General features: G+C 44.1%; 1 protein-coding gene across 3 annotated transcripts; it reads right to left on the bottom strand.

Annotated features, from left to right (window-relative positions):
- Positions 1-650: 650 nt before the first annotated feature.
- LOC119713166 (ATP-binding cassette sub-family A member 9-like) lies at positions 651-25,534 on the bottom strand. Of its 3 annotated transcripts, none has more exons than XM_072025591.1 (39): positions 25,377-25,534; positions 22,467-22,579; positions 21,762-21,972; positions 21,481-21,639; positions 21,000-21,100; positions 19,922-20,148; positions 19,061-19,199; positions 18,340-18,525; positions 17,770-17,890; positions 17,068-17,230; positions 16,686-16,744; positions 15,707-15,817; positions 15,129-15,304; positions 14,694-14,813; positions 14,207-14,345; positions 13,603-13,693; positions 12,863-13,002; positions 12,266-12,385; positions 11,551-11,710; positions 11,100-11,266; positions 10,566-10,693; positions 10,029-10,166; positions 9,413-9,526; positions 8,823-8,993; positions 8,530-8,643; positions 8,246-8,356; positions 7,591-7,659; positions 6,914-7,005; positions 5,910-6,027; positions 5,340-5,457; positions 4,961-5,052; positions 4,064-4,230; positions 3,647-3,722; positions 2,859-2,953; positions 2,212-2,328; positions 1,688-1,828; positions 1,447-1,526; positions 1,299-1,354; positions 651-923 (listed from the first exon to the last, which is right to left on the bottom strand). In XM_072025591.1, the coding sequence occupies exons 1-39, from the start codon at positions 25,393-25,395 to the stop codon at positions 834-836; spliced, it is 4,809 nt and encodes a 1,602-aa protein (XP_071881692.1). In that variant the 5' UTR covers positions 25,396-25,534; the 3' UTR covers positions 651-833. The 3 variants fall into 3 exon arrangements, with proteins under 3 accessions (XP_071881692.1, XP_071881693.1, XP_071881694.1); XM_072025592.1 differs by having other exon boundaries at positions 11,551-11,707; XM_072025593.1 differs by lacking the exons at positions 21,481-21,639; positions 21,762-21,972 and having other exon boundaries at positions 25,377-25,515.

Here is a 25,534-nt window from a genome sequence, read left to right as displayed (position 1 = left end):
ACATTTAAGTGCCCTTTGGATGCTTTAGAGCCAGATCCAGGCAGACTGAGAGGTGGAGTGAGGCAGGACACGGAGCATCCCCGCGCACCTGCTGGGTGTGCGCACCTCCTCCTTCCTTGCGAATGGGGGTGGTGGAATTAAGCAGAGGGTTGGATATGCCAGGTCCTGCTCATGGCTGTCTGAACGAAGGGGCAGTTTCTGTTATGCTTATTTTCTTATTTATTATTTAGAGCCAATTCAGCCCAAGCACCAGAAGCATGCAGAAACAGGCAGGCCCTGACATCCTTTCCTCCTTCCTCTCTCCATGTCCCCAGTGGCGTGGACCAGAAATGGGTCGAGGTGGCTGGAATGCACTTTTTGGGTCAAAACCCAGCCCTGTGCACCTTCATGGAAAGCACCACCCTTCTTGGCCTCACGATACGAGCCAGGAGGTTGCTGCGTGGCCTTGAGCAAGCCAAATCTTTGGTGTCCTTGTGCTGTGGGTGAATCCGGGTTTAAGAATGGAGGTTTAAGAGCCGTCTCCAAGTTTGCAGATGAATTCCTCCAAGGATGAGCCCCTGGGGGCTGTCCTGGGACCAGAAACATCCTGGCAAGGTTATCCCTCAGCACATCAGGAGAGTCAGTCTGAGTGTGTGGATGGACTGCAGGCATCGATTGTCAAAGGATAAAGGCTTTATTTATTAAAATATATATTTTTTTCATTTTCTTTGCAGAGCACCTGCTAAGCTCTACGTGATGCGAAGCAGGTAACCAGTCCCAGGGCTGTATCTGACCCAACACCCCCGTAGCACTGGCTGAGCATGCTGACAGCTTTCCTTTGTGGCTGCAAGGGCTCAGGGCTGGAGCAGCCTCTTCTTCACAGTCCCCTCAGGTGCTGCCTCCACGTCGGGCTCCTCCAGGTCGCTGGTGAGGTCCAGGAATACCTGCAAGGCACCGCAGTGGAAACAACCCAGTTATGGCTAAGGACTGCTGGTACCAATGGTCCTTGTGGCCTGGTTTTGTTCTTTATACATGCAGTTTCTGATCTTGCCTATATTATATTATTTCTCATATCTTATATGAAATATGTTTCCTTTATGTTCAGCTTTCTCATACAGAAAGATTTGAATCAAAACTGTTAAGGGCTGATTTTTTATTTTATTTATTATTTTCCTCTGAAAGATCAGCACCAGGTTGTTATTTCTGGAACTTTTTTAGAAATCAACAAACCCGATTTTTTTTCTTTTTTAATAGCTTTCCAGCCATTTAGCACCATCTCTCTGGAGCATTCCTGACATTTTCATTCTCAGTCAACATACCTGTTGCAAAGTGTGCAAAGACAAGCTGTACTCCTCAAGCCTGAAATTCTGTTTAGCTGCAGAGGGATGGAGAAGGAATCTTTAAAAACCAAAGCCGTATGAGCATTTTGAAAATAATCTTCATACTAAATTGTTTGTTTCCTTATACCCGCTTCTAGCTTGGAGAAAGACTGGGACAGAGGTAGTGCATCTTCCATTGGTATCTTGTAGCTGAGCAAAGAATAAATCCTGAAAAAGAAAAAAAAAATGAACCCATCACAGTGTAACTCAAGGTTTAGGCGTGCTTGTAGGGTCGGGTGCTCTTGGGTAAATGACTGAGTGGGGTCAGTAGGAGCAACAGAAAATCCCAGCATGTGTCCAGGCTGGTTTGCAGCCTGCCGGGTAGCGACCTTTCTTGCCGAGCTGCGTGGGGGAAGAGGCGCAGAATTTCGGTGTGGATAGCGTCGCTTTGCCCCGCGTCCTTCAGTTTGACTTCCAGGTGGTAACTTGTGCCAAACCTCCCTCTCAGCTCCTCAAGGGAACCGATGTACCTGCAGAGGAGGGAAAACGGTGCTTAAACCAGCTTAAATAGGAAATAAAGCAACTACTGTATATAAGCAGGATATGTACTTCCTCTAATTCATCTGCTAAATATGTCTGTATACATATATAATATATATGTATTTATATTATATATATTATTATATTTACTTATATTTATTTATATTTATTATATTTTTATATTTCTTATATGTATTATTTATATATTATATATTTATATTTGTTTGAGCTGCCCAAACACTCTGTCTCTTTACAAAATTATGTTCATTACATACCAGGGACAAACCAAACTAACATTTTCTATCAAATTACATAAAAATAATAATAATAATAAATAGATTATAGACTAAAATGAGGCTAAACTGATACCCACCGAAGCTGCCCTGCCACCAGCATGGCCACCCGGTCGCACAGCGCTGCCTCCTCCAGGGAGCGTGTGCTGAGGATGGCTGCCCGTGCCTTGCTTCTCACTGCGGTCTGCATCGCTTTCCTGGGGACAGAGGGATGACATTTACCCCCCAGCACAGCCAGAAAGAACAGAATTATTTAAAAAGGTTTCAGTTATCCTGCTTGAAGATGACACGTGGGTGCCAGTGCTACATGGCACTTTGTCACGCATCCCTCCAGATTTTGCAGTTTCAGGTAAATCTGTTGTTGAAGAATGACAGCAAGCACTAAGGCTGTATGATGGAGAGTAAGAACTACCTATAATTTTTTCTCATGCTCTGAAGAAACAGGAGTTTTTGTCTTTTCTACCAAATGCATTGTTTCAGCTGGAGTCGACTCAGGTTTTCTTGGTGCACTACCATTAAGATTAAATCTGGTGGTTGGCAAAAGGCTTGCTGCCTGCTGAGTAAGCAGCCCAGTGAGTGGTACCCAACCCCCTGTGCATCAGGAGGAAAAAGGGAACAAATGTCTGTCCTCTGCCACCGAGGCAGAGCCCTGTGCCTGCCCAGCAGTCCCAGAACCATGAGGGTCAGACCCGAGCTGCTACGTTCCCATCCCAGTCCTGCTGCTCACCACAGACAGCGCTGCCCTTTCACATCCATGCCCACAGATGGCTCGTCCCACAGCATTACGGTCGGGTTCCCCAGGATGCTCAGTGCAAAACACAGCTGGAATGGGAAAGACACGAGGTCAGGCTGGTGCTCAGTCTGTCGGTACAAATGCACTGAAACTGGGGAACTGCCTGGGATGTCTTAATCCCCGTAAATCTCTTAGAAGCTGAAACTTTTGATTGCAAAAAGCAGGAGGAACTATGAAGTAAACCCTCCTCAGGTGTTCTTGGTTAACATTTTAACATCTCCTCAAAACAGCTTTCCCCAGGCACCCAAGCGTGCCGATGATCTGAGAGTGGTTTTCCATCCCGTTTGCAGGCAGATGCACACCACAGGGCGTGAGGAGGAGATTACCTTGTAAATCCAATTTGTGCTAGCATCTATTAAACACACAACATTGGGAGGGGGGGAAGTGTAAGATCCTGCCAGGCTGGATTCAAAAGCTACTGACAAAACCAAAGCATGCCAGGAAGCCGCTCGCTGTTTGCGCTTCTGGCTTAGGGGGAAGTGACTGCCTTCAAAAAGCCTAAGGACCTTCCACCAGCACATTGAGTTTACAGAAATTTTAAATCAACACTGAATTTTAGCCTTCAATCCAAGACAAAAAGCTTTTATAACACCAAGGAGCGTATTCTGCTCTCCCTGACACCCGTGCCAGGAACCCAGCCATGACGGAGGCTTTCTGTGCGCCACGCTCAAGGAGGACAAGGCAGGCCTTGCTCCAGAGCCAAAGCCCAATCTAGCACATACCTTTCTGGCTTCTCCAGCAGGCAACCTCCTAGCTGGGGTGTTTAGATGCTTCTGGAGATCCAGGTCCTTTGCCAAGCTGTGGGGGTGGGAAGGAAAAATACTGAAATTCAAGGCTGTGAGCGCAGCTAATGGGATAAGTCAGTTACTAATGCAACTGGACCAAAGGAGAAGCAAGTTGAAATATTTTCTGAAGTTTTTCTAGACAAACTAGGGTGAAAGTCTTCACAGACAAGGGATTGAGAACAGCACAAGGCAGCAGGTATCAGCAGAAAGAGACCCCATCTCCCCAAGGCAAAGAGGCCCTGAAGGCACCGCCTCTTGTTCACCCTAGCCAAATTTGTCAGCAGAAAACCCTTTTCCTGTCTTAAATCTCCGGAGAGAGGAAGGACGGTGAACTGGAATCATCTGGCTGTGTACCGGCTGATGAGAACAGCTGCATCCTCTTTCCTCATCCCTCTCACGGCAGCGTGGGCCTCCAGATGCTGGCGCACGGAGAGCTCCGGCCAGAGCGCGTCCTCCTGCGGGCAGTGCCCCAGCCCTCCCTGCCCCGGGGGGGCAGTGGCCTCGCAGCCCTGCAGCAGCACCTGCACAAGACACACACCTCTGCAGTCAAGGGGGGGGTTGTTTTGGGGTGAATAACGAGCCCTTTGGAAAGGGGGTAATGTTTTCTCCTGCGCTACGGGGACGCAATGTGGTCCTGATGGAGGAGGAAGCCCAGCATCACTCAAGATCATCTCCAGCTGCTGCAGCTTCTCCTCATCTGGATCCGTGTTTGTGCAAAACCAAATGGTGTTTGCTGCCATCATACCGCGGGTGAGAGTACCAGCGTGAGACTCTCATCTCCTAATAATACTTTTCTATTTCAGACATTCGGTCCCAAATCTGTAATAGCAATGGTATTCCTCCCCCCCCCCCCCAAGCACATGTCGTTAATCATCGTGCACATAATTAAGTGATGGATGGTTACTGGCCCAACCCTGTTCACATTCGTTTTCAATTTCCTGGTTTTGCAAGGCTTTTTATAGAGTGTTATTTCTTTTAAAGATGTGAACATTTCTTACAGTGCTTGTGAAATATCAAGTAGGGTTTCAAATCCAGACTGAAGATTTTGCGTAGCTCCAATCCATTAGTCTCTAACACTGATGAAAACTAGAATATGCTTTATGTGTATCGACACTTTCTTCTTTCTTCTGTCTGTATCCAGGGTTGTGTGCACATAAATCCCTTGATTTAAGAGCTGTGTTACCAGCTTTTCTTATGGCATCCTTCATTAATGAAGGCATCAGGGTTACCCCAGCTGCTCCTACCACCTACCTCCCCAGCAGTCACTGCCATGTCTCCAGAAATCATGTGCATAACAGTGCTCTTTCCAGATCCATTGGGTCCTAACAGACCTAGTACTTCTCCTGGAACAAATGTGCAAGAACAGTTAATGATGATAAATATTCATAAGACTTTGTCTCCTGTGTGCCAAGCAATGCCTACAAGTTCAGTAGGAGGAAGGGATATTCATTGAATTATCCCAGCAAAATGAAGCCCAGAGTACAGGAGCCCAGGCCGAGAAGATGCTGCTTGCACTGGGTCTGGTTGCACACAAGGAAGGTCTAATAAATATAAGGTCTCCAAATACGACCTTCACACCCGATGGACATTGGGAGTGGGGAAAGAGAGCAGGGCAGCAATGTATTAGAACCTTTTTTAACACTGAAAGAGAGATTTCTGACAGCAACTTTCTTCTTTTTCTTAAACATGGAACAGGCCTTCTTGTCTTCGTACTCCTTGCGCAGACTGTTGACAATGATAACAGCCTCCTGCAAAGAGATGGAGTGGGAATAAAAGCTCTGCTCCTCCTGTCCCGTGAGACAGCTCAGCTGCTCTTGCCATCAAGCACAGCTCTTTAAAATCTCTAAATTATACAGCCAAGAAACAAGGCAACAAAAAATAAAATAAAATAAAATAAAATAAAATAAAATAAAATAAAATAAAATAAAATAAAATAAAATAAAATAAAATAAAATAAAATAAAATAAAATAAAATAAAATAAAATAAAATAAAATAAAATAAAAACAAAAGCAGAATGTGAATAAAAGCTTTGTGCCAGTAATTCCTGCACTGATTTCTCTCTGCCACCAAGGGTCAATGGTCTGGATGATGAGGAGTGCTCCAGGACGTGGACAATCTGTCCGTGGAGGTGTGTGAGCTCAGAGCAGGCAGGCACGAAACTGGGGAGCAGGAGGACAGTGAGGGCTGTGCTCAGCTCACCTGGGGCTGCAGGAAGCCCATGGCACTCCTCACCCTCTCCCTCTCCTCCTGCACTTCGGGGGCCTCCTGCCCTGGAGGGTCCTTGTTCTGCTGCACCAGGGCTCGCTGCCGCCGGATCCTGCAGGAGAGGATGGGGGGGTCCAAAAACACTCGGGGTTAGCGGGTGGCTTTACAGGATTGTTCCCTGGGCAGAGTCGGTGCAGTGCCCAGCACATCTTTGAGTCCATTCCACAGATGGCAGTTGTTCAAATATTCATTCATGGTGTGTGTGGGGGAGATCACTCTGATATGTATGAGAAAATAAAGGCCAACTTCAGCTTGTTTTACATCACTGCTATTGACTAGTTCCCTGCTCAACACGTGCCAATGACCTGGTCATATAACGTACACCAGGGAGATGTTTTGGCATCCGACTGATAGTTCAGTCCTGCCTGTTAATGTTTGACAAATGAATACTTCTACAAATACGTTTTACGTTGGTCACACACTGCTGGTGGCAGAGGAGCAGAGAGGTTAGCAGATGACCCCAGCCTGGTGGAGCTTCAGGAAAACTCTGTCCTGCAGAGAGCAATACTTGGTGCATTTGGAAAGGAGGCAAAATGCTGGACTTCAACTTGTAACCATTAATTTTGCCAGCTATAGTTAAATGTCCTGAAATTTCAGCAACAGAGCATAATTTAAAAAGCTCAGGTCACATTTACTATTCTCACTAGGACATTGCGGTTTAACTGTTGCAACATGCTGGGTGGGACTGTGCCTGCAGACACACTCAGGGAAACTCCAGCAAATTAAATCTGAAACTGCAATGACCCAAAGGAATAAAACAATTCCTCCCTCCTTTCTCAATCTCCTCCTTTCTGGGTAAACTGGTTAGAACTAAAAGGGAGGGCTTTGCTCAAACTTTGCAAAATACTTTTGAGCTCACTTGTCCTCTCCCAGTGCCATCAGGGGTGACTGGGGGGGCCATCAGGGATGCCCACTGCTCCAAGGCACCCAGGACACACCTGAAGATGGGATCGTGTCCTGTAACTGTGTCTCCGTATTTCATCTCCAAATAGCGCAGGAGAAACACAAAAATCAGGCAATGGATGTAAGGCTGAAAAACAACAACAAATTAGGTTTACATGGAGAAAGATAACAACACACTCAATTAATTTTACTTATAAAGAGATGCATGGACACATAATTTACTTCACCTATTGAAAAGATAATCATGCAGGTCCAAAAGGCAAAGAAGTTACATTAAAACATTATGTACATTTCCATCTCATATGCAGATCATTTGAGAAGCCTTGACTTCACGCTGCAGTTTTAGCTCAGTTAACCAGCACCCTAGCAGATTCTCTAAGGCATCCTATAGGATCAGATCTCACATCTTTCTTTTGAAGAAGCAGCATCAGACTGGTTAGTTCATAACAGCTTCTCACAAGTTGGTTGAAGTCTAAGCTCTGCCTTCTATATCACCTCCACTCCATCCCCCCACCATTTTCCACACATGATTTGGCTTCTTGGGGTCATGAGACAAGCCCATGATTACTTGGCTGTGCCTCCCCCACCGACATTTAAGAAGAAACTTTCTCCACAAAACACATGCTTTACTTTGGGAAGATTTATGAGAGCCCAGTGTAAGTCCATCACATTAGAACAGTTCCAAAATAGTTATCATCAAATTGCTCCTTACTGCAAAGACAGCTATGAAGATGTTATTCAACGGATCAGGAATATTCATACTGTGAAACGTCAGGGTGTGCTACAAGGAAAAGAAAAAAAAAAAATTAAATCAGAATTACAAAAACTCCTTAGCACAGTGTGGCACAGCGCAGGATTGGAGCAGGTGTGGGATGTAGGGGTGCATGGCTTTTCTGCAGTTGGGAGAAAGGAGCTTTGATTTCTATTTATTTTTCTGGTTTCATACTTCCTCAAAAAGCTGTGACTTCCATTGCTACAGCTAATTCAGAGGTGCCTCAAACCGGCTAATTTAGACTGACCTTTTCCATCATTTTCTCCCTCTTCCCAGCAATCTCCATCCCTCCAGGTCTCCCATTCCACTGCCTTCCCCTCCCATTCTACCCTGGCTGCCAAAAGGCAGCCATTGGCACAGCTTTTTGTATCTAAATAAACAAACAAAAACCATTCAAGTGAAGGATCAAAAAATCCCTTCTCTCCTTCCCCAGCCTGGACCTTTTCTTCTCCCATTGCCTTTTCTCACTCTTTATCTTTTTGGCAGTTGTTGCTTTGGGAGAGGAAATTTGGAAAGCAACGTGGATGTGAGGATCCCAGCACACTGTTCTGGTTAGCACCACAAGGACCATTATTGAGTCTGGTAGGATATGTACCCTTAATGAGTAGCTCAGCGAGCCCAGCAATGGAAACAAAGGAATCAAAGTGGAGAAGATGATGCAGTAAAATTCATCCGAGTAACTGATCATGAAGAGAATGAAGTTCACCTGGAATAAAATCAAAAAAAGTATTTCCAGTATTCAAGTATTTCTAAAAACTGGGCTATTTGCCACCGATTATTCTGGGGTTATTCCGCTGAATATCAGTATGCTTGAAGTGCAACCTCAAGAGGCAAGGTGTGGAAATCAAACATTTTGGAGTGCAGATTCACTTTTCTTACCAGAATGAAGATGAAAGACCAAAGGTAGCGATTGCTCCGACCCTTGCGAAACTTAAAGGTGATTAAATAGGTGAGGAGGATGAGAGAAAATCCATAACCGGTGGTGCAAACGATCTAGAGAGAGAGGCTGATGTCACCAGCAAGGAGATGGATGCGGATGCACCAAATCCTGCTTACAGCAGCCCATTTTGATTAAAATACTGAATGCCTCTGGGTGCCCAGGTTCCACCTGGACATGCTCGTGGTGAGAGGAGGGAGGGGGATTTGTGGGCGCCCACCCAGCGAGAGCTCACCATGGGCAGGATGGTGCTGGAATGCAAGGGGCAGGAGTGGCTGAAGAGCAGTATGACACCAAACATGATGCAGAGCAGGGCCCAGAAGAATGGGACATCCACCAGTGCTTGCCCGCACCAGTACGCTGAGGGGAAGAGCCCTGCGAGCCGCAGCTGGGCACGAGCCTTTACCTGTGATGGCAAAGGGGAGAAGGAAGGGAGCTTGGCAGGGCCCCAGACACTGCTCCTGCTCCTCCTCCTCCTCCTCCATCACCCTCATTCATCCCTGCCCCAGTGGAGCCTTCCTCTCACTTCCAGGCACTTTCAATTTTTAGCTCAACTGCTGTTAAAAAAACACATTGCTCTTAATATGAAATTAAAAAAAAAATCATCTGTCTCCAAAATCTTTGTTAATTAACACCCAAGTTGTTCTGAGCACGCACTGGCTCCCGGAGATGCAGGCTAACATATCTGGGTACAACGCTGTGTTTGAGTAGCTGCGTTTCTTCCAGTACCTTCCCTAGAAGTCAACCCACGAGCTGCTGTCCAGAGCTGTCGCATTTGCATTCCCTTCCCTTTATGCAAGACCGTTTTCAGGACATGTTTTTTACCTTGTAATCCTCCATGCTGCTCACTGCAAAGTGAGGAGGCAAACCAGAAGCCAAAATCAGCATGTGGCCGAGAGAGATGAAAAAAAGATCACGCCTCATTTCTGGGCTGTTTCTCTACGAGAAAGAAATTCCAAAATCATCAATGATCAACAGCTGTCTGGGGAAAGCCTAGCTAGCTCAATGCTCATAGCATGTTTGCAAGGGTAGTTACGGTAATTTATTTGTGCTTAAGAACACGACACAATAAACAAAAGCATTTAGCATCTTAAAATTTGCAAGAAATATTGGGATTACTGTAAATCACTGAGAATAGGCACCATCTTTTTGATACTGATGCTTGTCAAATGGATGCAGAAGCAAGGGGGAACCTGCAAATATTGCTGCTGTATTCCTCCCTTATTGCCACATAGCACAAGCTGGAATTTCTTATGGTATTTAAGCCCTATTAAAAAAAAAAAAAACACTGCAGAAGAAATTCTCATTAAATAGGCCTGGTATTGACTGCTGAGAATGACCCTAATGACTGGCCAGCTGGACAGGCTTCCACCCGCCCAGCCCTCATCACTCCAGCTTGGCTATCTGGAGTCATTTTCAGCAAAAGACGCAGGATGCTCACAAAAGATAAGGGGTTGCTCCAGATGCGGATGCGTGCAGTGGAGTTGAAGAGCCTGAGGAAGGAGTTGCTGAGGATGTTCACGAGCACGGGGAAGCAGTTGATGGGCTCTGCGCCGCACATGAGCGTGTATCGGTAGCTCTGAAAGCACAGGAGGAAAGGACGTCACCTTCATGTCTGTAAGAGGTGCGAGGAGGCACGGATAATACTGAAGAATTTAGAGAAAAGTGATGGCAAATGCAGTCAGTTTTATTAAAGAGTGGGAATTCAGAGACCCGGCTGTGTGCTAATAGGTACTGCAAGCAAAATGACTTAAAAAAGCAATGATTTCTGGAGAAAAGTAGGATGACTTGCATTAATACTTTTCTCTAAAGATCACTATAATCCTGAATTCCCATTAACAAGATTACTGACAGTATTTAATGTGTCAAATAAATATTCTCCCCTTTGTTGTTCTGTGTATTTCCCTGTACCCCACTTAGACATATTTGAGACGCTCCTGTTGACGTACGGGATGAAAGAAGAAAAAGTATCATTCACCTTGCCTTCCAGGGATATTTTTATAGCTCCATTATGTAGTTGCAGGCTTGTGATGTTTTTCTCAAGAGCTATTTCTGGCATTATGCTTTGAAACTTCAAAGCAGCAATGAAATCCTCAATTTCTGATCCTAAAATCAAGTCAAGAACAGAAATTAGAATAATTAGATTTTTAATACAGTCTCTTATAAACAAGCTCCCACTTGCAAAGCAGATGTATGTTAAAAAACTCATTTAGAATCTGAGCCAACTTACATTTTCTATATTTTTTTCCTGTATGAACTGAACTTTTTAAAGACAGTGAATGTTTCTGCAGTTATATCATTTTTTTAATACTTAGTTCATTATTTTTTTAAATATCAGCTACTCAGATATCACCACTAAAACTGGATTTGTTTTTGCTCACAAGAAAACACTTCCCAATGCCACAGATGCATAAAGGAACGTACAGAAAAAGGAAGACAAGGCTGGTCTATCAGCTCTAAGGGGACTCAGAGTGGTGCAGAAAGCGAACCAACATCACATGTCCTTCTTCACCTGTATCATTGAAGATGAGAAGATTTGTCGACTTGCTTTGAATTTTGCCTCCAGTGGGATGAAAATAGAATCTGGCGGTCAGCTCTGAGATTCTGGAGCTGTCCCATAAGTGAAATCCAATGACAAGCATAAGCATCGGAAGGATAAATACTCCAAACATCAGCAATCTAGAGGGAAAAACAGACCATGAGTGGGTCCAGGGGAACTCCACCTTTAACCAACGGAGTGACTCATGTGGCAAAGGACAGGGAGAAATTTAAAACTGGGGAAAACTTAAGCAATTCAGAGCTCTACCAGAAGTTCTAACTGTCCTTATTACTGCAACATTCAAGCAATTGCCACCTAACTCTTAGCTTCCAAATACTTTTCCCTCAGTCACCCCAGGGAAGAATCAAACCCTTTGGGAAGTCCCAGGCCAGCACGAGGGGTGCAGGCTGGGCCCTGTACTTACAAGGCCCTCAGAAGCTTTCCTTCATGCTTTAGTTTCAGGAAGCGAATTCTCATCACAGCGCAGACTTGCTGCCTCCAGAGCGCCATGCCACTTGGGGAGGGGCTTGTCACTTCAGGATGCACCTCGAGGCTCTGGTCCCTCTCCTCCAGGTCTCCGTCTGCTGCGTGTTCAACACGAGAAATGTTATCCAAAAAGAGCTTTCAAAGGACATGCTTGTAAGTGCAAACAACCAGCAAGGGCCCTCTGTTCTGAATAGAGGAATGCTTTTTTCTCAGTCAGAAAAGAAACAATGACAGAGAAAAAGGGCTGTAATTTACCCAGAACTGATTTATATAAGTGAATTGAAAGAGGTTGGACCTAGACTCATGTGTCTACACATGCAATGTCTTCACTGGCCTTGGGAACTGCCTTCTGACTTTTTCTCTCTTCCCACCTCCTGGTCTGGGCAGTATACCCTTCAAATCCTTTACAACATCACTCTTCAATACTTGTGTTTAAAAGCTCATTGTAAGTCAAGACTGAATCATCTAGACTTCTCTGGGAAGATAATTGTCACTAAAGGAAATCTGAATTTTTATACAACTGCAATTCTTGACCTGACAAAAGCAATGACAAGTCACATTCAACAGAAACTTACATATATTTATTTTTAAACTGAATACCCAATACAGAACCTTAATCATGCCAAACTTGCAAAGCGGAATCAATGTTTTACCTTTGTGATCAACGGCTTCCTTGCCCTCCAGCTTCAGGAAAACATCTGCCAGGGTTGTCCTGCTGACCTCGTAATTCACAACCCCCTGCAAGAAACCGCTGTCGAGGTGGCCGAACAGATCTGCGTGACAGAGAGAGCCAGGCTCAGCCCAACAGCCAAGTCTTCTTTAGCAGAAGCTCAGACTGGCATAATTAGCATGATTAATACTTTCTAGTATTCATATCACTAAGCTCCATAATGTAAAAGCCATTGCAAAACAACCATTCTCTTTAGAGGTAGGTAGTACAAAATGCAGAGTTCTCGATTACCACCAGCCTTCCTGGTGGGCGAAACCTCATCCTGAAACCAGAGAAGACTCAGTAGTTTTTAGTCTGTGGATTAATTGGTGGATTTTCTTTTGTTCACCTGCAGAGTTAATATTAGCATGTTCATCAGAGGCTTTCTTCAAGGCTGATGCTCATGCAGCTCTGGGCTCCCTAATCCTACGCAGCACAGGCAAGGGAACATAATTATGACCTTCACAGCAATTTTGTATTCTGCTTCTCCCACCACTTCATTTCCCATTACAACCCTCATGCAATGGCAGGCTGTTGTTACCTGGGAAGCTGTCAGTGTTTTCCAGAGGTAGTAAGTAACACAGCTCATCCCCACTCCGTCCTTTGAACACGGCATCGGGGATGTACTGCCTGACCAGGGAGGATGCAACCTCAGGGTCACACGCATCATTTATGCGCATCCTGTTTGTATTAAAAAAACAATTGCTATAATATTAAATAAGAAAAACAATGCTTGCTTCATCCCTATAAAAGACAAAGCCAGCAGTCATTCTTCAAGCCATAGGCAAACCTCCAAAACTAGGCAGTGTTTCAGTGGGAATTTTTTAATAGACGTCTGCAGTGCCCCTGGTTTTACCATGCAAGCAAGAAATAGCTGAGGTTAAGAATAATAATCCTGGCCAGCATTGCTAAACCAAGAACATAGAAATTAAAATCTGGAGAAAAGCAACTTTACATTAATGCCGCTGTACGTCACTCTGGCACCACAGAGTATGTGGAAACTGCAATTCTTCTTACTCTGGTCCCCTTTTGGCTGCAAGGGAGGTTGCAAAGTCATGTTAGCTACATGCTCCGAGCTTTCAGGATCGGGTCCAAAGAAAAGCAGCTTGCTATCCAAAGCAAGATATTTTTGGCAGCCTTAAAAGTCTCCTAACATGAATTGTCAAGATTTCTAATACTCTATATAGAAACTCCTTGGAGACACAGCCTCTATGATAAAATACACACGTTGCCTAGAAGCTTTTCATAAAAACAGTGATGACCAAAAAGAAAAGGATTTACCTTAAGTGATAGCCAATTCCCCATTTTCTCTTCAAGTACAGAGATGAGCCAACACACTCTAATCTCCCATTTGAGAGGAAAGCCTTCCGATCTAAGGAGGTATGAATACGAAAGATTTAGGGGGGATTTACAGCAGTGCAGTAGATTGACCTTATTCTGCTCCTTCTGAACTCAACGGATATTTTTATAATGAAGTCAAGAGGAGTAAAGTCAGGCCAGGACTGGAAGTGTTTTTTTTTTTTTTTTTTTTTTTTTTTTTTTTTTTTTTTTTAAATAAAAACAAAACACCCAAAGTGCTGTCTTTCACCTAAGCACCAAGATTAGTCTTTTACTTACTTATTCTTACTGGCTTATAGAAAATTCCCCAGGCAGCCCAAGATAAATAAAGACATAGGAAAGATATTAATTGGAACAACATCCCCAATTGCTGTGCGTGCAGCTCGTGGTAAGCCCTGATTTAAAGGAGCTGGGCACAGGATGGGTTGCTGAAGCAAACCTCGCTCTCAGACACGATGCACCCAGCAAGCCCAGACCCCACGGGGGGCTGGTGGGGACCCCCTAGTCCTACACCGCAGCTGCTCTCAGGGTGGATGCCTGGGCTCACCAGCGTGTGTGTCGGCCTCATCCATGGACTGTGTGGTGAAGAGGATGACACGGCCGGGCTGCCGCTCCTTCAGGAGGCTCCACACGTGGTGCCGGGAGCACGGGTCCAACCCGGCCGTCGGCTCGTCCAAAAGCAACACCTGCAAAGAGGAGTGAGATCAGGCTGCCATGTGTCCAAATTGCCATTTCCATTGCCACTTCTCCTTGTTTCGTGCTTTTTGTGGTATCACTCAAAGGATAAAATGCATCCTCAATGGCAGCCATTCTTATTGCTCTTTTTTTCTATTTCATTGTTAATATCTTTTTCATTTACAAGGTTCTCATTGACCTAAATTCCTTGATCCTTCTGGCAGCCAAGTGAGTCACTAGGTCAGCAGGCTCTCTGAGTGCCAAGGGCAAAGTACAAATGTCTGTCGTCTGAACCAAAATGCAAAGCTATGTGCTAAAACAATACCCATTGCGTGTGTGCAAGTATGACCGGTGCTTACCTGGGGATTCCCTAAAATTGCAATTGCAAGAGACAGTTTTCTTTTTTGTCTCCCACTCAGAGCATCAGCGTGGATGTCCTGAAGGCCAGTGAGGTCCAACTGCACCAAGACTTTCTGTACCTTGAGAACGAATGAAAATAAAAAATGCAACACCGGTCATATTTAGATTCATGCATGTCTACACACAATACAGAAGGGTACGACTTCAGGATTTAAAACTTCCCTGCTTTAAGTGGATTTGCTGTGAGGTAAGTTCTGTAAACCTGAATTCTGACTCTCATCACATAAAGATAAGAAATTAAAAAAAATACTCCCCTAAATCAGTGATACTCTCATTTCTGTAGAACAAGATACTGGTGATAATCTAAAATATAGCTCACCAAACTGTCCAAATGCTGTAGGACAGAGGTCAGCGACCAAGAAGCACATACCAACCTCTTGCTCTGTTTCCTTCCACTGAATCCCTTTGATGTGAGCAAAAAGTCTCAAGTTTTCCTTCACCGTTAAGGTTTCAAAATGCAAATTACATTGCGGGCAAATCCCAACCATTGCCTGAATTCCTTCCATATCCTGCACTTCAGATACCTTGTAGTTGTATATCGTTGCAGAACCTGCACACGGGAATAAATGAAACAGATTTCATACTGCACAATCCTCCCCAGTTGTAAGGGGAAAGCACACCGTGTTCACACCTTTGTTATTAATTCCAGCATTGAGGGTGTTTCTCTCGAAAAGTAATGCTTTTCCAAAATACTTCAAGTCTCTCCCTTAAGAACTGAATTATATTTCCTATTGATTAGCAGCTCATGGAAAACATCAGGCCCTCCAGATGGAGACATAACCATCTGCATATGTTTGCACACACGAGGGATGTGCTAGTGCTGAAGCTGATGCTGAAGGAGCACTGACAATGAGCCAGACTGAGCGACCGAGATAAAACTTGGCTTTTTGCTTCTTTACCCCCTTCAGCTTGCAAACCAGACAGCTTCTCCTCTTCTGCATTCAGGTCTTACCTGCTGAAGGCTTGGCAAATCCACTGAGCAGGTTTAAGAGAGCCGTTTTTCCAGATCCACTGTGCCCAAGTAATGCAGTGATTTGGCCTTCATAAATGCTTAAGGACAAACCTAGAAGAGAAATATGGCAATATTAGGATGGAAGTTTGTGAGGCCAGCAGACTTGTGCATGTAGCTTGTTGCCAAGTCTGCTGGAGGAACATTTTATCTTTTGACACAGATCTGAAAATGTGTGTTGCGTGTTAATATTTAAACACAAAACATTGATTTTATTTTCTACAAGGTTCATAGCCTTTTCTTTTGGCATGACTCAAAAGAGAGCCTCCACAAAAAGAAGAGCCATAGCCTTTCCGAGATATGAGTGTTCAGGAATTATTTTAAAGCAGGAGATACAGAGTTTGCTATCCTCATTCCTTAAAAAAAGGCTCATTTTGGATATTTTTTTCACCCTATGTAAACCTTTGAGACCACACTGATATTTTCACTGTCACATGGCATTCTTGTTAAACAAAGGCATTTAACAAACTGCTCGGGGCTGTGCTATGATGATGCCAACCACCTGCACACCTGTGGCTGGCAAATGAGCAAATGCTTAGAGAGCAGGGCTCAGCCCATGACAGCAGATGTAGCTCCAGCCAGGGACCTAAAGCCAGTTTTTTTTTTGCCCAAATCAATTTACACATTATGAGGGAGAGCTGAGAGGCGATTTTTCACAGCGGCTCCTGGCTGAAAAAAACATGGATTTTAAGGAGGCTTCTGCTATTACAGAAGTAATAAATAATAATTTTCCTGGAGTGAAAAGGCAAAGATGATAACCTTATAGAAATTTGCCAGTAATTTACCCTGGCAGAAATAACCATTGCATAATTATGCCTCCAGCATTGTTAAAATGCAATAAGTACATCCAGTATGTTTCAAAACAGCTTGGGTTCATATCTAGTGAAAAATGAAATTAAAGGAATTGCAAAACCTCTCTTACCTCTTAAAGCTTCAGTTTTCTTGTCCTTCTTCTTGTATACTTTTTTTATATTGTTTAGTCTAAAGGAAAGTTAAGCAAGCTGTTACTACGGAATCCCACAATTTTGGCACGCTTCCTCTGCCTCAAAATAAACTTTGAAAACTAGGCGAAAAAAACCATTTCTCAATCTCCTCCCTGGGCTGGTCCTTCTCGTCACCGTCAGGGGGTAGGGTAATTCCATCAGAAGGGATGACCTGGTATAATTCACTTGGGAATCTACGAGCCATTCCCTTTATCTGTCCTGCTCAACCAGCTCAGTGCACCCTTCACCAGGCAACCCGGCCATGCCCTCCAGCCAAACCCAGAAGGCAGCAGATGTTTTTCATGCCTGCAGAGCTGTTACCTGATGGCATCCTTCCCCTCGAAGCCTGGTGGCATCGGCTCGGTGTCACAGCCGGGGACAGGCTGGTGGCTGCCAGCTCGCAGCCCCGCACCCTGGTTCCCGCGTTGCAGCCAGTACGACGGCCTCAGGAAGAAGGCAGGAGGGTATGGCACCCCGTACTTGCCTAAATCAGAAGCAAACAAGGTGAAATAGGAGGCCCAAACTGCTGTGTGGCAGCTCAGCTTTGTCCATCTACAGCTGCAGAACAGAGCCCTTGGGCGGTGTGGAGGGAGGGCTGATTTCTGCAGTTTCTGCTCACTCATCCCTATCTACAATGCAGGCAGGCAACAGTCACAGCAAAGACCTCAATAGTCACCTCGGCCCAAAATGCATACAAAAATCAGAACATCCTTCTAAACCTAGTGGTTAGGGCTGTTGGAGTACACCTAGATGATCTCAGTGCCTTGCCAAAGGATTTAAGGTTCCTTTTGGAGCCTGCTTTTGAGGCCAAACTGAGTAGCTACATGCAGCTGCTGGGAAACAGGATTCTTCCCAAATTTTCTTCACAAGCAATGTGGTAAATCCAATTTGCAGCCCTTCATGCAACGAGGCACAGCCTTTGCTGCTGCAATGCCATCCTGCACCTCTTCCCCATGAGGGGGCTGGGGGTTATAGAAGAAAAATAGAAGAATTTAACTTTTTTTTCCTTATGTTTCTACTTACCAGGCAAAACCTTATCAAAATAGATGGCCAGCAGCAAATACAAAACACTGTCTAGGGCCAGTATGATGCATGGGTTAAGGAGAGGGTGCAATTCTGGTTCATATTTTTCCAATTTTATAACCTAGGAGGGAAAAAATAAAAAGCACAAATCAGATGCAACACTCTTTAGACAGAGACACTGCATGCAAGCTACAGCTGTGTCATCATGGACTGTTCTCCACAAGAAACTCACACCCACCTGGGATCACTGCTGTAATCATTTTCCAGAGCTGGAAACTTTATATATATATATATATATATATATATATATATATATATATATATATATGTACATATACACACAGAGCTGGCAAAGTTCCTTGTGCAGTTCAGGTTCTAACTATGTTTGTTAGGAACTAGCATGCACTTTTTAGAGACAAATTTTGGTTGTACTAAATATTTAGGGTGGAGGGGCAATTGTATATCTATGGCAATGCAAATTACATAAGGCAGGTACTCCTCCAGCTGGCAGAAGCCTGCAGCAGGATTGCTGTGAGCTGAGCTCCCCTGATGGCTTTGTTTTGAGCATACCTTTGAGATGCCAGCTATAAAGGTGAAAGGACTGAAGAGGTTAAAAATCCACTCCAAAGATGGGGGTACTTTTTCAAATATTGTCATAAAGCCCAGTAATCCAAAGATGAAGTGAAGGACAAATCCCACGAAACTGGCAATATTAGGCTGCTTTAGCAAGGAGCTGAGCATGAAACAGAAGTGAATCTGCAGCAGACAAAAACAAGTGTTAGCAGGATGCATTTCTGCTTGTGATTAAGGAAAAAAAAAAAAAAAAAAGAAACACACAAAAATCCAACAAGCATCATTAAGAGACCCAGCTGGGTTCCAGTTGTCACTTAGAGATGCACACAGCTTCTCACAAGGATTATTCCATTTAGCAGTCAGCTTGGATATTCAGGGCAGGTCTATGGGGATGGGCAGACCAGACCCAGCTCTTCCTCCCCATGATGAAGCCTCAGCCCCACACAGCACCAGCTTTCTCATGCCCACTCATGTTACCACCACTCCTTGCTCTGATTTTAAGTCTAGATCTCCCCAAATCAAAGAATAGGAGTGGTATATTAGCCTACAAACTGTAGCAAGAAAGTGCAGTAATGGAGAGGTTTTTGTTTCTTTCTCCCAGCCAGGGAGTACTCTGTACTCTGTTTTAGATGCTTTAATTAGGAAATGGAAAAAAATAAAAATTGTACATCATTAAAAAAAAAAAAAAAGAAAAAGAGAAAAAAGAAGGCAGACTTACAGATGCTATGCCATAAAAGAAATAAAAGAAGTACATTTCCAAAAAGTTGCGATCGAGGGTGACTCCGTTAATCGTGATCGCAGTCATCAGACTGGCCATGATTGAAATATAAATGGTGTACAGGAGGCTCCAGGACAACCTGCAAAGGAAGGCACAGCTGCTGTTGCCTCTGTAGGTGTCAGCACCTGCCAAAACACAGCCAGTTCTAGGTGCTCCCTTCTTAATTCGGACCCAAAGTAATTCCCAACCATGGCTCCACCTGCAGCTGCCTCACCAGAAAGGAGCCAAGGAGCCTTCCTTGCAGGAGGAGGTGTTTTGTGGTCCCTGCACCACCAAGGAGGGGAGTGAGGAGGTGCCTCGCAGCCACCCAAGCCTCTGCAGATGCAGCAACACCAGCAAATTGCTGCTGAGCTCTGCAGCCAATGTTACTCATCCCGGTGCTTTCCGAACGACTGGAAATACCCATGCTCAGAAGGCTTCGGAAGTAGAGCCTTCCTGTTTTGGTAGACCCTACACCCCCGCAAGCTTCATGTTTTTTCTCCAAAATTTTTAATTTCTTCACTTTTATATTGTCATTGCTCTCTGCATGTATCAGCCTGTTCCTGGAGGTGTGCAACACCTGGGCACCAAGAGCTTTGCTACACGAAGAGTGCTCTTTCACTGCCCCCTTCTTATTTTTTTTTTTTTTTTTGAAAGCTCAAAACAACAAACAACCAAATCCTGCATCAGAGCAACGTCCTTGGAATCTGAGCTCCTCCAGCTGACAATAAAAGCAGCAAAGGTTTGAAGTAAAGGCTTCAACGACGTACAGAAGCCCCCTGCCCACTTGTCCTTTCCCCTGCCTGCTCCCATCGGGCTTACCAGAAGGCGAGGTCTTGCAAACCCATGGCTTTCATCAGCACCTTCAGCTTCTTTTTCTCCCTGATAACTTTCACCGAGAGAAAGTACATATATGGGGAGAAACACAGCACGGCGTAAATGATGAACCAAATATAATCCAACTTGTAGACAGGCTTGATGGAGGGGGATTGCAGACGCACGCCGCTAATTGATTTCATCTCTTCCCAGACAGAACGGTTGGTTTTCATCTGAAGGACAGAAGTGAGCCATTAATTTTATTTTCTTTATTTTCTAAACAGCCAAATTTGGAAAAAATAGCCTTTCGTAGGCATTAAACTTACCAGTTTTTCAAGAGCAATGTTAAGTTTAATAGGGGCAAATTAGCCTCAAAATTTAATATCTTTTTGTACTGCCATGTAATAAACACTAATGTTGCCTTTGAGCTATAAGAGCAAGCATTGCCTACCAAACAGATGGAACAGAAATATAACAGAAGTAGTGAAGCAATTATAGTATAGCTAAAGGGCAGGAGCTTTACTGCTCTGTAAATACTGTATTTGGAGTTGATTAATTTTTCATGACGGAAGAATTTATCACTGAAAAATACAGTTTGGTCCGTACTGAACATTTCACACTTCTTTTTCGAAATGGGTCAATCTGATAAAAATAAAACCTGAAAGATAAAAATTCCAGCAATATTGTTTCCATTCGTTTTACTTTGAATTTTCCTGTAGTCCTGAAAATAATAATAATAAAAAAAAAAAAAAGAAGAAAGAAAAGAAAAAAGAAGAAGAAAAAAAAAAGAGTTTGGCAACAAAAAAAGTTCCATGCTTTTTAACTCCACAAATGGACTGTCACCCTTTAAATCAGCATCAGCCCAGTTATTCCATGGGTAGGTTAATTTTCAACATAACTCAGGAAATCTCTTGCACCCAGAAGAAATATGCAACTTGCCACAATGATCCATCATTCTTTTCACTTTTGAATGATGACACTAGATATTTAAGAAGTTAACAGTCATGGGACTTTTTTTTTTTTTTTCCTAGTAAAGTTTCTGGATAGCTCTAGAAAGAATATTTTCTATCATGATCACACTTACTTCTATGACTGCTGCATCAATGCTGGACTGCACCGATAGGAAGCCCTCATACCAGTACAAAGGGACCTTGCAGAATTTTGATGAATAATTGCTGCAGGTATCTGTGGGAAAGAAAGAAAATGAAGCATTTTATCTACATATTTTCATATATATGGGTACATACATATATGTACACACACAGAGATATGTATATATGTGTGTTGAAAATGTATTTGACCCAAGAGTCAAGAAATCAAGATTTAGTACCACTGAGCCTGGAGCAGCCGTTTTTCTCCCAGAATAATGTGACATGGGGAGTCAAAGGCTGTGGCTCCCTGGTTTCCTCCTAAGTGAACAAAACCTCAAAGTCTAATTAAAATCTTTCTAGAAGCATTTAGCACATACAGCCTTGGGCCCTTCTGAGTGGCATGGCAGCACAGAGATCCATCTATACATTTTCTAGTGTAAAATCAAGTTCTCTGGTTTCATTTATCTTTCTTACCGATGTGTTCAAAGGCTTCATTCGGAGACACCACACTGTAAATCTGAAATCTGAGATGGTAGGAGAAGTCATCCTTAAAAACCACACCAATAATGTCATCACTGAAATTTTCTCTTGTGTCCAGGATTTCCTCGTTTTCCACCTCTTCTATTAATACACCTGAGAACAAACACCACCACAGCAGAAACTCTGATTAGCGATGCACTGACACGAAGCAGCAGCCACATCGTGTGCTCTTGTGATTTGGGATTTGGGATGTCCAAGCCCTTTTAGCTAGTTACCTGTCATCACGGAGTCTGAAGCCACTTTGCTCATTATCTGCCTGGTGGTGTTTGTTACAGGTGTATACATCAGCGTCACTCCTGTTGCATTAAAGACAGGATCGTCTAATCGCCCAAGGAATTTATAAGGGATTTCTTGCCGCACAGAGTGGTCTATCATAATTGACGATATTTGTATTATTAAGAGAAAAACCGCACATGTAATCCATTCCTAGGAGATGGGAAAGAAATAAAGGTGAGTGGCAGCACAGTGGTTTGGAAATTGGGTGCTGTGGGAAGAGGTTGGAGCTGCTTCAAGGATTGATCTGCCTGCATGGTCCGGCTCATCCAGCCACAAATGCTTTCTTCCTGAAAACAAGCTATTTCACAGGTGGAGTAATTTTAAAGTATGAGGACTGCTCCGAGTGAAAAACCATGTTTTTTTAGTACGGGAGCCAATAGGTGGACATCACGAGTTGGACATTGTGTTCTTCTGGTCAGCGCAGAGATGGGATCAACAACACACAGCAACAAGCTGGCTTTGTCTCAACCCTTATTATGCTACAATATTGTAGTGTCACGGAGAGAACCGCAACTGTGGACATTTTCCAGAGAGCCACATAACCAGCTGAGGCTTCTCATGTATCACCTAGTACAAAAACAATGCAGTGCAAAAACAGTTGGTAGTGGAAATCCTAACTTCCCTTTGGAAGGACAGACACTTGCCTGGAAAGTTTCTGTTTTCTTCCTCCACACCAGCAGAATGTTTTTCCATAAAAGAGCCCAGGTTTGCTGGCTTATTTTTGAGGCTTTCTTGAACATTCTCTGCATTTTCCCACCTAGGATGAAACAAACAAACAAAAAAGCATTTAGGTCATTGAAAGTTAATATATTTACTTGGGTAAGCTCCTCTTTAGAGAAATCCAATAGCACGCCAAAGGTCCAGAGCTTTTCCACATGTTACAGTTCAGACACCAAGGAGAAGTTCAAAGGAAAGGGTGTGGGATCACACACGTGAACACAGGGCTGGGGGTCAGCCCCAGCTGCCTCGTGCTCATTTCCAGATTCAGCCTGTGTCTTCCTCAAGAGGTTTGTAGGAAGAGGCTTTTAACTGGCTGTAGTTTGATTCTTCACCTATGTGAAGTTAACAGAGAAAAGCTAACGTGAAAGGATTGAGTGGTTAATGGAAGAATATATATATATATTTTGTTTGCTTTTAATGCATTTTCTCCAAATGCTTAAGATTCTGGATCTGCCACCACAGCACAAAGGCCAGCTGCTGAGTGCAGCAGTTCTGGCACATGCTGCATATGCAGCTGAGCCTCTGATCATGCATTTCTTGCAGGGAATTTGTGCCATGCCTTAGCCACGCATCGGTAAGCCACCACCCATCTGCTCTAGATGGCATAACCAGACAGTGAAACACCCGCTACATACAGGAGGCCAAGTCAGAAACACTGCTTAGATGCCAGAAATAGCCCAAATGAGATGCTGACATCATCTCCTTTAAGTGCGCTGGCAAGAGGCTGATTTATTTTTTATTTATTTATTTTTTTTTTACCCCACCTCTCCCCTCTCAAAAATAATTCATTTCTACTCAAATGCTATGTTATAAATTCATAAGTCTAATATAGCTGGAGGAGGGTATCGCTAAGAAAATACAACCTGTTTCTTTATCTCCTCCTAAATACTGGGCAGGGAAGTACTGGAGTTGGGGAATATTTATCCCAGCTCTAGCTTCAACCACACAGCCCAGCAGCCAACATCCCGTGCAGGAACAGCAGCAGCTTCGTGGTGACTGCCTGCACGACCTTCCCAGAACGAGAGCTGGGCAGGGAACCTCAAAACACGTTTTTGTATTTTAGCCCTTTAGAAGGGATGAAACCAAAATCAAAGCAACCTCAAAAGCATTGTGCTCCGTTCCCCTTGGACATCGCTTCCTGGTTTCATGGATCGGGCAGCTGGAGTTAATAAATGATTCCACTACTCCATTCCCCTCATTGTTTGTTTTTGGAAGGACTAAACATTTGTATACTCCAGGGGCGATGGATCCCTGTTTACCCTCTGATTATTAGCACAAAGATATTTCCCTGCTGTTTGCCCTGCCCCAGGCTTTCTCTCGTGCTTCCACATCGCAGGCTAACGGCAACTGGGAGGTGATTTCGAGGAAGTGCTACTTGCTTTTGGCCAAGCCTGGATTTCACTCGTGAACCGAAAGCAGCAGCTCAGCTGAGGCTGGGACACTAGACAGAGATCCACATGGGGGCATTCGGATAACAAGGAAAATACAATGGTCCTTTAAAAACTACGCTGACTCTCTACTGATGTTGACAAGCTGTTACAAAAAGGGAGCAAATGTGAAACTAAAAAAAATAAATATCCAATTAAATTTCTACTGGTTTTAATCTTATTTTTGCTTCTGGAACAAGAAACAAATATCCCTTGGAAGCTGAAACATGAAGCTAGAAGCAGACAGATGGTGATGTCTACAAATGTTGCATGAACTTCATCAGAAAGAACTTCAGTTTAAAGCAGATACCCAAAGACACAAAACGTAAGCAGGAGAGATGCTTCTGAAGGATCTGAGATTCAAAGCTTCAGATTCAGAAGACAGAAACCAGAGATGTTTTGGGAACAGCAATGCTGAGAAGCCTTAAAGCAGCAAGAGCATCACTTGTAAAACTGAGTATCTCCGGAAATATTTCCTTTTTGAGTGCTCAGTAAATGAACCCAAACTTCTTGTTCTCCAGGAACACACTTCCTAGGCATGGCAAAAACTTCTGCTGTGGTTCTGTGTCTTGCTATGCCAGAGATAGTCCCGGGAAGGCATGTCCCGTGCAAGCACCTCATCCCTTCACTTACCATCGCAGGGATTTCCTACTTGGAACCTCCTCAGATTTTTTTCCCTCTAATGTAAAATGAACAGAGCACATCCTAACTGACTCCCAAAAGCAAGCTGCTCCTCGGCATTACTGGCAGGAAACCCTCGATGCTGGCTGGGGAGGGATACAGGTGAGCTGCACCCCGTGCTGCCACGAGGAGCTGCCGACTCTCCGTGCACCAAAGCTGAATCCCCACATGGGGAACGTGCTCTCTCGGTGCCCTCCTGTTTGTGAGTGTCTGCAAACAAAAACCTGCAGCTGGCCCCTGCACAGCCTTGTATTTACTACCTGATAAATACAGGGTGGGCTTGCACAGATTCTGCTCTAACACAGTTCTTCAAATAAGTTTTTTCCCCAACTTTGAACTCTAGAAAAAGAGTGCTAAGCCTGTCCCATATCAAAGTTCAACTCTTTAATTTCCCCAGAGAAGTGAACTTTGAGGGTTCCCATCTTTCAAAGCCTTCAGTAGCAACGCAGGACCGCAGGAGGGGAGGGAAGGGAGGCAGGGCGGCCAGGTGCTCAACCTGTGGTGCTCAGGGCATCCGTGGCAAGAATCAAAATCCATGAGCACCCAGAAAAGCCTCTTTAACTTTTTGATGTAAAACTCAGCGTTTGTCAGAGAACAGAGCTGGAAAGTAGAGCTGTTATACTTTTAGCATAACACTATTAAAATAACCAGGAAAAAAGAACCCCTCCATGAAGACACCCCAGGTATAGTTTTTCACTTACAGAACAGAAACAGGGACCCCCTTACCTGGTGATGTGTTTTCCATTAGAAGTGCATCTCCAGCAGCTCAGAGATGTCTGGGCTCGTCGTCTCGCTGCAGTCCTGGAGAGGGTTCAATGCTAAGAGGCAGCCGGTGGCCATGCCCCTCTCCAGCCTGACGTCAGAGTCTGGTCCCGGCGGTGTCG

This window comes from Anas platyrhynchos, chromosome 19 (genome assembly GCF_047663525.1).
Source record: "Anas platyrhynchos isolate ZD024472 breed Pekin duck chromosome 19, IASCAAS_PekinDuck_T2T, whole genome shotgun sequence".
NCBI classification, from domain to species: domain Eukaryota; kingdom Metazoa; phylum Chordata; class Aves; order Anseriformes; family Anatidae; genus Anas; species Anas platyrhynchos.
This window is presented reverse-complemented; position numbering and strand designations above follow the sequence as displayed.